Source organism: Stegastes partitus, unplaced genomic scaffold (assembly GCF_000690725.1).
Source record: "Stegastes partitus isolate 25-593 unplaced genomic scaffold, Stegastes_partitus-1.0.2 Scaffold1179, whole genome shotgun sequence".
Classification (NCBI taxonomy): Eukaryota; Metazoa; Chordata; class Actinopteri; family Pomacentridae; genus Stegastes; species Stegastes partitus.
Window position 1 is genome coordinate 31,390 of NW_007578910.1, and position 10,681 is coordinate 42,070.

The following is a 10,681-nucleotide window of genomic DNA, read 5'->3' on the forward strand; positions in this document are numbered from 1 at the left end:
ACTCACATACAGGTGGACAAAATAACCACAAACGCCTGATTTAAAGGTGTTTCACTTTCATTATTACAGCGTCTGTGTTGAAGTGGTGGCGTGTCCTGTGTGTAGCTGGGTTTATGTTTCAGGACAGCTTTTATTTTGAAAAACGTAAACACCGATTGGTTGTAGTTCTTTGTAGAATAGTTTGGACTCGCAAATGCTGCTTTTTGTCAGAAAAAAATATTAAAAAATCAATATCAAACACGTTACCGTAAATTCCGGACTATTGTGCACCTGAATATAAGCTCCACCCACTGACTCTAAACAGGAAACCAGGTGTGTACATGTACAGGCTGCAGGTGTCCACGTTGGAACATGAGATATTTACACAGAAAGATTTGTTAAACTTTTAATTAAATACGTACCGTAAATGCTTAAACATACAGCAGCTACCAGGAAAAGTCACTGATGGCTATCTTCATCTTCCTCCTGCACTAAAACCACAAAAGTCGTCTTCTTCAGTGTCTTCAGGAGCTGAACAGCCTCAGAATCACTTCATCACTTCCTCAGTCTCTCTTTCGTCGCTCTCAACGTCGTTTGGTCTCAAGGAAAATTCATAAAACTCGTAAAAATCCATAAATTAGCCTCAGTGTTCAAAGCGTGTCAAAAAAGTAGCGGCTTATAATCCAGACATTACGGTAAATCATACAAATTTATGTTTGATTTATATTTTATGTTGTTTTTTTGTTGCTACAACGTTTCTTATTTGCAGTAAAAGCCAATTTTATACTCAGTCTACATCCAGACTAAAGAAAGTCAGACTTTGCTGCAAATTTTTTGAATTGCATTTCACTGCAGTGAACCGCAAAGTGAATGAAAACTCTGAATTATAAAATTATAGCAAGAAATGCTGTTTATAGCTTATGTGCTACTGACGGTAAATGTTATTGGAAGTAAATTGGAGGCAACCCACCAATGAACACGTTTGTCTGTAGCAACAAATCTCTTACATTTTGTGCGATAACGATGCAAACCTCCATGAAAGCAAAATCAAACCAACAAATGTGCTGCAAACATGTTGCTTTTCTGAAGAAGTTTCAGGATGAGTCCAAGTTTAAATCCGTTTCTGCTGGGTTCGTCAATGCTAACGAATCTTTACCGTGTCCTGCTTACCTACAAGTAGCAGATTTATGTTTTCCGTCAGCGCTAACTGTTGCCTTCTCTAAATGAAATGATCTATTTCAATGAAAGACACACAACAAACCAGCTGATGAGGATTGGCTCATTTATTTCAGTAAACAAAAACAAACTTGCTTTCTTAGCGCTGTCGGCGCTAGGCGGCTAACGTTAGCGTAACCAGCAAGAGCAGCGGCCTCAGCTAATGTTAGCATCACAAACTCTGTCAACATTTTAACGTCATTACTTTATGCTGACAGCAGCTACAAGGTTAGCTATTGTCCCGCTAACATTAGTGGAGCTGCTGAACCCTGCCGCGTCTGGTTAGCGTTAGCCGGCTAGCCTGTGCAGAGCGTCCACAGTGAGAGTTTAACAGAGAAAAAGACGGCGGAGCGTTTCTTTGACTTGAACTACACAGAGGTGATAAATAACAAAACTGATCCCTCCCCGGTTTAACCCGTCCGTCCTCTAGCAGGGGTGGTGGTCGGGAACTCTCTTCCTGCAAAAACAAACAACAACAACAGTAAACAGTCAGTAATTAGCCACAGAGGACGTTTCTGTTGCTAATTACTATGATGATCGTTTTGTAGGAGGTGCATCCCTGTCAGGACGGATTATTTATCACGGTGGACCGACCTGGGTGCAGCTTTGATGATGTTGTCGACTCTCAGGATCATCTCGGCGGCCTCGGAGGCGCTGAGCAGCACCTGGCGCTTCACCTGGAAGGACTCTGTGACGCCCAACTCGGCCATGTTTCCCACCAAGCCCTCATACATGTCTGCAGGGAAACACGTGTACCATTAATACGATTTAACTCACAGGTAAGTATCTGGGTCAAAGGCATCACACATGTGGTTGAGCCATGCTAGGCTAGCTAGCTTTATTAGCACAAGTGTAGTCATTGTTCTTAATTAATGCTGCCAAATTTAATAATGTAAAATAATAAACTAAAGAACCAAAATATTGACTCATTAAAGGGCAGATTTACAAACAGCGAGGGCAAAATCAGTAAACTCAGCTTCAGCTAAGTCTAGTAGCCGCTATCTTAGCAACTGGCTTTTAGGTGATGTACAGCACACGACAGAAGTGGGTCCAGCACATTATCACTAAAGTCATGATGCTGCCACCGCCGTGCTTCACATCATGATGCTGCCTCCACCGTGTCACTTAAGCTGAACAATTAACAACAAAGACTTTAATGATAAATCGCCCTCTTAAGTAGAAACTTAAAGCAACTAAACTGAGTCCGGCTGTGGTTTCCAGTCAGTCTAACTGGTTCTAAAATGAGCCGAGAACAGCAGAACTTCTTGGACCCGTGTACTGTCCAAGTCTGCATCACGGCTCCACTCACTCAGTCCGAAGGTGGTCTTGTTCTCCTGATGTGCGGCTCTCAGCTGGGCCACCAGGTCGGCGCTGTCGTAGCCGGCGTTGTCTGCGATGATGGTCGGCAGCTACGAGAGAACAACGACGAGGATCAGAACCGCCGGCTTCAACAAGCAACACTCATCCCCTTCCAGAGAAAACGGACTCACCATCCTCAGAGCCTTGGCGAACGACTCCATGGCGACCGCCTCCTTTCCTGGCGTCCTATTGGCCAGGTCGGTCACCACCTTCGCCATCAGCATCTCAGAGCAGCCTAATAAACACGAAACAACACGGATGGTATGACAGGTGATGAGTGCCATTTAATGCTCGGGTCAAAGCTGTAACACCCAGTTTGACCTGACGGTGGCAGCGTTCGTCATTTACGTTCGTACCTCCTCCGTAGACGGTGCGAGGCTCCTTCACCGTCTGAGCCAAAACACAAAGAGCATCGTGCAGCGAGCGCTCGGCCTCGTCCAGAATCTGCTGAGTGGCTCCTCGCAGGACGACGGTGCAGGCCTCACCTGTAGGGGGCGGAGTCAACCAGCAGAGGGTCACATGGGAGGGAGGAGGCAGCAGGTGACAACCAAACACACCAACAGTTCAGCATAGTGTGTGATGAAACATGCGGTTACCCATGGCGACGCCAGAGAAGTGGATCAGCGTGTCCTCTCCGATCATCACCTCCTCGATCAGCTTGCAGTGGCCCAGTTTGACCATCTCAGGGTGGTCGAAGGTGGAGGTGATCTCACCACCTGATCAACACACAGCGGCCCATCAATACTGTCATGTAATCAATGCTGTATCGGACGTATTGTGTGTTTTTACGTACCGGTGACCAGAGCGAGGCGCTCGACGCCGGCAAAGTCTGCGTGCTCGATGGCCATGACTCCCGCCTGAGAGAACAGCTGCTCTGGATAGTTGTAGATCAACTGTCTGCGAGGAAACAATGGAAAATGTTTAAAAAGACGAGAAAATAAAAAATTAAAGAGTCAGCAGCTGGTGTGACGAACCACCAACAGTCTCTTCTACAGGTCACATTTATATTGGTGCTAAAACGATGAGATGCTTCACGTCATGACGCTGCCACCACCGTGCTTCATCATGATGCTGCCACCACCGTGCTTCATCATGATCCTGCCACCACCGTTCCCTCAGCTACTTGGTTTTTTAAAAGTGTTGTAAACGAATGGTGCTTGAATGTTTGAATACTAATCAGATTATTTCTGTCGACTCAGATCTGTTCACACAAAGCAGCACATTACGTGGTGAAGAGACGACCAGTAGAGGATTAGATCGTGAACCGTTGCTATCAGAACGTCTTCCACTGCAGAGCGCCGCCGCCCTCTGCTGGTCAACTTTTGCCTTAACACTGTTTTTCAGATTCATGCAGCCTGTTTTTGTTCGTACCTGTTGATGAAGCAGTTGATGCCGTGTTTCAGGATCCGGTCGACCTTCTCCTTCATCTTTTCTTTCTCTGCGAGTTCGATCTCTGCAACCTTCGCCGTCGAGTCGACGCGAACCCTGGAGCCGAAGATCTGAAACAAACAAACCAGCCGTAAATACTCAAACCCTCAGCTGATCCTGCTTCACGTTATTCTGCATCTTCTGACATCTACAGAGAAGCACAGAGGTGGCAGCATCATTGTGTGTGGATGCTTTTTTTTGTGTCTGAAGCATAATTAAGACCTAAAGGTTGTAATCAAAGACTTAAAACGTACTCTGAAGGACATCAATTTGATATAACATTAAACTCAGGACCCTCAGGATTCCAGCTGGTCGACCAAACGTTCAACATTTCCAAAATAAATTGATCTTTTTCTGCCCAAAGCGACGTCTCCAGACCCTCAGAGACAAACTGAGGTCTTTGGATGCATCGTGATCAGTAAAAGTGTAAATTATTGTTTAGAAATAACAAAGCTTCTACTTTTTAAAATAAAAATCTCTCTGGAAAAGCTGCAGAAGATGTTGAGAGAAACCAACCAGTGATCAGTTTGTGTCATTGTGTGTTTCTGAACCTTGATCTTGTCGGTGTCCATGCCGGTGTTGGCGATCAGGATGTTGGCGTTTTCCAGCCTCTTGGGTTGGTTCACGCCGATCTTCTTGTCCAGCAGGAAGCCTGGACCGAGAAAAACACACGATGACATGAAACCGTATTAAACTGTGACGGTTTATAATAATTTAATGTTATTTCACAGATTTTCCCTGTTTGGTTAAAAATCAGATGGAATCACAGAAAACTAAAATCTGTATTTTCTACAAAAACCAGATCAAACTTCACAGCATTTAAATCAGCTAAAATGATTATTGTAGATATTAGCAGTTATTTGAAAGACTAAATATTAACATTCAGGAGAGTTGTACTTTTTAAACTATTATTTCACCCATTTTCCCAATTTATTTCAATTAATGATAAAAAAAAGTTAATTCTGTATCAAACATGTTATTTTACAGTTAATCGCAGGTATTTGAAAGTAAAAATATGTATATTAACAATTAAATTATTAAACAATATCTTTTTAACTCTTATTTTATGGATTTTTCCTGTTTCGTTAAATTCCAGATAATATCTAATAAAACCCAGAACCAACATGTTGACTGTAAAAATGTTTTAATAAAACAAACCTGCATTTTTACTAATTTATTCTTTTATGTTTGACCATAAAATTATCCTGTTTGATCTGAATCTGAACAATAATCATTATTTTACACACATCTGCTGTTATTTCAAACATTTTTACATTTATTTTTTTTTAAACTCTCTTGCTGTCAGAGATTTGTTTCTTTTTGCAGCGCAGCGGCCAATCAGAGGCCGTCTCTCCGCCCCGTCACATGACCTCACCTTCGTCCAGGTAGGAGTCGGTCAGGCTGCTGCCCAGCTTCTTGATGATGTGGATGGCCTCCAGGTTGCCGGAGCCCTTCAGCCTCATGACGGCGTCGACGGCCAGCTGGGCGAAGTGGTCCTTGTGGTGCGTCAGCAGCTTGGAGGAGAGCGTCGTCCTGGCGATGTTCAGCAGGTCCTCCTGGAAACGGGCCGGATCGTTGCTACGGAGACGACGGGACGAGGAGATTAAAACAAAGCCTTTTAATCAGAGTTTAATACCTCGTTTACAGTCGTCAAAAAACTACCAGCAGGTACGATGACGTCGGGAGTTATGATGGACGAAACTCACAACATCTTCAACATCATAAAATAAACAGCAGCAAACATTTGAGAAGCTTTTAACGAGTTCTTGTTTCATCTCGTCGACACGTCGGAGTCAAAGGATTTTAGTTGCTGAATAAAATCAGAAAATACTGTCGACAAACATTCACTTCCTGTTTTTAGAAATGAATGTAAATGAATAAAAGACGTTTTGTGTTCAAATTTTCTCACATTTATTTAGTTTAAATATTCAGATGAGGTTTCATCTCATTTAAATAAACTTCCAATCGACACACTAATAATAAAATAACTTTCTAAACGTGTATTTATGGATGTTTTCTGTCAACAACTTAAAATAAGTTATGGAAGCTAAACATCTCAAATCCCCATAAAACTGTGTTTATACCTGCACAGTTTGGCCTTAATCTTTGTTTGTTTGTTTTATCTTCAAGAAAAATGTCGATTACTGATCGTTAACGCTCGAGATGACGTCACAAGACGTTGTTTTTGTTTCACCGACGTCCAAATCAAACCGTCTCACATTAAAGATGATGAAACATCTGAAAAATCCCAAATCTGAGCATCTAAAACCCACCAGATGTTTGTTTTGTTTGCTTTAAAAAGTTTATTTTAATGATTAATCACTTATTAGTCCATTAGAAATCAATTCTCTCTCCACTGATTCGTTCCTGCTGCTCCAACAGTAAACATCTACATCTAAACATGGTCTCCTGTGTTTCTGACCTGCAGCCAGGTGTTTGCCTCCAGATGTTTCCTACCTGTGGTCCACGGCGGCGTCCCTCAGAGCCTCTCTGGCCGCCTGCGTCGCCTTCCTCCAGCCGGCGATGATGGTCTGAGGATGGATCTTCTTGGCGATCAGAAGCTCGGCCTCCTGCAACAGCAGAGACGACGTCAAACGCTGAATATTCTGCTTTTTTTCTGCTTCCTGAGAGAGTTTTAAAGCTCGACGGCAGATATTTACCCTCAGCAGCTCTGCAGCCAGAACCGTGACGGAGGTCGTCCCGTCACCGACTTCATCGTCCTGGACCTTCGACATGTCTGAGGACGGAATCGGTCCGATTAATCAACATAAAAATCACCCAAATGTGACTAAAGTCTCCTCAGACCTCCTACAAACACATTTTTACAGCATCACATTCTGTTTTTCTGCCCTTTCTGGTCCATAAACAGCCTCTGCTTTGCATCAGCTTCACTCCAGCTTTGACTGATTCCCGACTAAACTCCGTCTTCACTCACCAACCAGAACTTTGGCGGCCGGGTTGTCGATTCCGATGGCTTTCAGGATCGTGGCTCCGTCGTTGGTCACCGTCACTGAGCCGCCTTTTCCTCCGCCGAGGAGGATTTTGTCCTGAGCAGACGGATCAGAACAAACGATTACGGGATGTTTTTGTAGTTTAAGTTAAAAGCTTTCCGGGTTCTTTTCTTTCTTAAAACTTCTACGAGAATCCGTAGAACTCTCTCACCATCCCCTTTGGGCCCAGAGTGCTCTTCACCAGATCTCCGATGGCGATGGCGCCGATGAAGGACGACTGCAGAGAAACAACAACATTAGAAACGCGGCGTTATGACAACGTAGGAGATGAACAGCACAGAAAGACGAGACTGAAACCCACCAGTCGCGCCGTCTCGGCTTTCTCTTCATCGGCTCCATGTTTGAAGATGTTGACCGGGGCCATCGATAAGGACGCCTACGAAGAAAACAAACACACATTTACACACAAATAACAAACACAACAGCTGATGAACACATAAACAAGAGGATCTGGTTAGCTTTCAATAATTAGAGAAACTAAACATGAACACGTGATGAATCGAATAATTGTTGCCGCTCTATTAAGAAACATCTTCATCAGTTAAAATAACCCGTTCAGGACTCTGGGCGTGGACAGAGCTATTTCTTCCGAGCGGCCCTGAAGGCGGCAGCAGCTAAGCCCCGCCCCTTCATCCTGGAAACCGCTAGAAGCTTTCAGACGCTTTATTTAGAAAATACAATAAAAACACAAAAACTGACCAAATCTGAGCGACGTGCTCGAGTTAGTCTAATAAAAGCAGCAGTTTGTCGTCTCACTCAGATTGTACGTTCGTTATTTAAACCCTAATTATTCATGAATTTTCCAGAATCGCTGATTTGTTCCTCTGACAGCCACAAAGCCCCACTGACAGGCTAGCCTAGCATGCTAACGGGCTAACAAGGAGGAACAAGAGGAAACAAAACAGCAGCTAATGAACCAACAGGAGTTTATTTAACGTCAACTGCAGCAGAAGCTACAGCCTCATGACGCCGCACAAAGAGCCAAACAGCCGCAATGGAGCTGCTAGCTTAGCCGTTAGCACGCTCACAACGCCCATGTGCTGTTCGCCGGTTAGCACCGCTAAGCTAACGGGAGGCTAAACGGACGCTAACAAACGACCCAGACAGTTTAGAAGCTGCTGTGAAGAGTTTACAGACGCTCGGACATGTTTAGAAGAGAAACTTCGCGTTTTCACTCGTTTATCTGGTTTAGAAACAGAACAAATCTCACGAGTCTCACCATGATGTCTGTGTTTCGGGGATGAAGCCGTGCACGCTCACAGAAGAAGGGCTGGACGGCGCCGTGACGTAGGCACGTAGAAACGTGACGCCGCGTTCAGGGCGCATCAGGGAAAACACAGAGATCACGGACAGGCTGATTTAAAGCCTTTTAGGGTAAAAAAAATCATCAACAGAATGAAGCAAAGCGGTTTGTTTAGACTAGATTTCACTATTAAACAATGTTTTTACACCATACATACAACGTTGAGAGCAAAACTATTCACATCTGCACTAATGTTCTGATTGTTATGCTGATGTTTTGTTTGACTAATAGACCAGCTGGAAATTATAAGTTCCAAAAATGTTCTGAGAAGGTTCTGCAAACTAATGTTGTGTCAGTGGAAAACAAATCTTTTTGTTCTTGGGTGTTTTTCTTATAAGGACAATTATTCATTCAGTTGTTTTTTGTTTTTGTTTTTGAGGTTTCATTAAAGGTCTAGTTAGTAAAAAAAAAAAAGTGCAAAAAAACCCAAAAATATTTTCACTGCAGCAAACAGAAATTTGCATAAATGACTTGTTTTGCAGTGCGATAGCCGATGCAGCCATGATAAGGAAACAAACAGCCAAGACAACAGCGTTTATCAGTACATCTATTTATTTGTTTATTTGTGATTCATGCGTCATTTCCTCCTCGTCAGGCCCCGCCTCCTGCCTTTGAGATTGGCGGCCTGGACGGGGAGACAGTAGATGTGCATCGGAAACCTCCTGAAGTAGCTGCTGACCCAGGGTCTGCAGAAGAAACACAAAACGACAAAACATTTTATCAGATTTGATTCGTGAGTTTAGAGTCAGATGCAGAGGTTTGTGAACGTAGAAAACTTTTTCCTACTTGGCGACTCGCTGGCTCAGGCTCAGGTACAGCAGGTTTTGTCGCTGCAGTTTGTTTTCCTGCTGACGGAGGAACTCGGCCTCTTGCTGTCGCTCCACATCCAGACGGACCGACTCGCGGAGCTCCGCCTCGATACGAGTCAACTGAAACCAACACAGTTTTTGTTGTTTTCTCTCTGAGAGCTGCTCTATAAATAAAATTATCACAATTAAATGTGCTGCAGTGGAGTTAAAGTGCGACGATTAGGGGGATGAGCTAATCAGCTAATACACTGCTTCACCACAAGGGGGCGCAGGAGGTTTGTTTTTCTTATTCATGCTTTAATTTACTGCTAGAAATAAGAACGGTCCAGGAGACCAGTTTACAGTAACTACTGTTACCATAAAATCCCTAAATACAAATTTATTAATTTAATTCAGCAAAAAAAGATCTTATTTGCCTTTAAAATTTTATTTTAGTAAAAGTTTGATTTTCCTCTCAGTCTTTATGATCCCCTCTTCTGTCATTTTGTGTTGTTTTTGTCTCATTTTTGTTATTTTCTGTCTCATTTGTTTCTGTTTTTTATCGTTTTGTGTAGTTTCGTCTATGTTTTTGGGGCAGTTTTGCCTCTTTATGGTCATTTTGTCTCCTCATCCTGCAGATATTGAACTATCTCCATGTTTCTGCTCATCAGGAAGATGTTTCACGTATCTTCCAACAAAATCATTAAAAAAAAAAACCCATATTTTTAGTAAATTAACTGTGTGAATTAACACCTAAATATGAAACACAAACCCGTGCATCTCACAGACCGTCTCTAGGTGGCGTAGTTTCACCCCACATCTCCTGCATACAGAGTTTGTTTATTCATCTTACCTCCTCCAGCAGACTCCGGTTGTCGTCCAGCTTCCTCTGCTGCTCGTTCCGGGTCCCAGAGGATGAACCAGAGTCCTGCCGCTCTGCTTCTTCCTCACCTGGTCCACCTGGTCCACCTGGTCCAGTTGGTTCCCCTGGTCCAGTTGGTTCCTCTGGTCCAGTTGGTTCCCCTGGACGCTGCACACAGGTGCTGAAAGAGAGAGTGAGGAGTTCGAGTTTCACCCGATCAGCTGTGATCTTGTCCGGCGGCCTGTGATTGACAGAACCAATGAGCCAAACACTCTTCTATCTTTGTGAGGACAACTGGAGGTAAAAACCGGGTTCTGAGCAGAACTCTGAGACCGAATCAGAACCAGAGTCCACCGATGTGACCCCAGAGAGACCAACACACACACAAACACACACACCAACACGGTCGTCCATGTAAACCAGTTTCCATTCAGATTTGTTTACAGTCTGATCACGGTAACGTATCCCTCCGCCAAGGTCGCGCTTCGGTGGAGAGTATCACACTCACACCGTTATCAGATCGATCCGAGTTTCCAGTTCCTCTGCACACAGCACCAGTGTTTCCACACAAGCTTTATCTGGATTTAATCTACATTTTTAATATCATTCATGCAACAGCTTTCCTCTCCATCATCGACTCCATAATTCAGACGTCTGAACGTCCTGAAGCAGAAAAAAGAACCCAAACACCCTAAAGAACTTTACTGAGCCTCACAGAGTTCTGATCTCAACATCA

At 43.7% G+C, this 10,681-nt stretch overlaps 1 protein-coding gene across 1 annotated transcript; it reads right to left on the bottom strand.

Annotated features, from left to right (window-relative positions):
• Positions 1–1,244: 1,244 nt before the first annotated feature.
• Positions 1,245–8,280, bottom strand: cct2 (chaperonin containing TCP1, subunit 2 (beta)). Its single transcript, XM_008297026.1, has 16 exons — positions 8,212–8,280; positions 7,294–7,368; positions 7,144–7,209; positions 6,917–7,028; positions 6,642–6,718; positions 6,439–6,551; positions 5,357–5,559; positions 4,533–4,633; positions 3,925–4,052; positions 3,347–3,450; positions 3,150–3,269; positions 2,910–3,038; positions 2,685–2,788; positions 2,504–2,603; positions 1,789–1,930; positions 1,245–1,651 (listed from the first exon to the last, which is right to left on the bottom strand). Exons 1-16 carry the CDS (start codon positions 8,212–8,214, stop codon positions 1,621–1,623), a joined length of 1,608 nt encoding a protein of 535 aa, XP_008295248.1. The 5' UTR covers positions 8,215–8,280; the 3' UTR covers positions 1,245–1,620.
• Between the last annotated feature and the right edge of the window lie 2,401 nt (positions 8,281–10,681).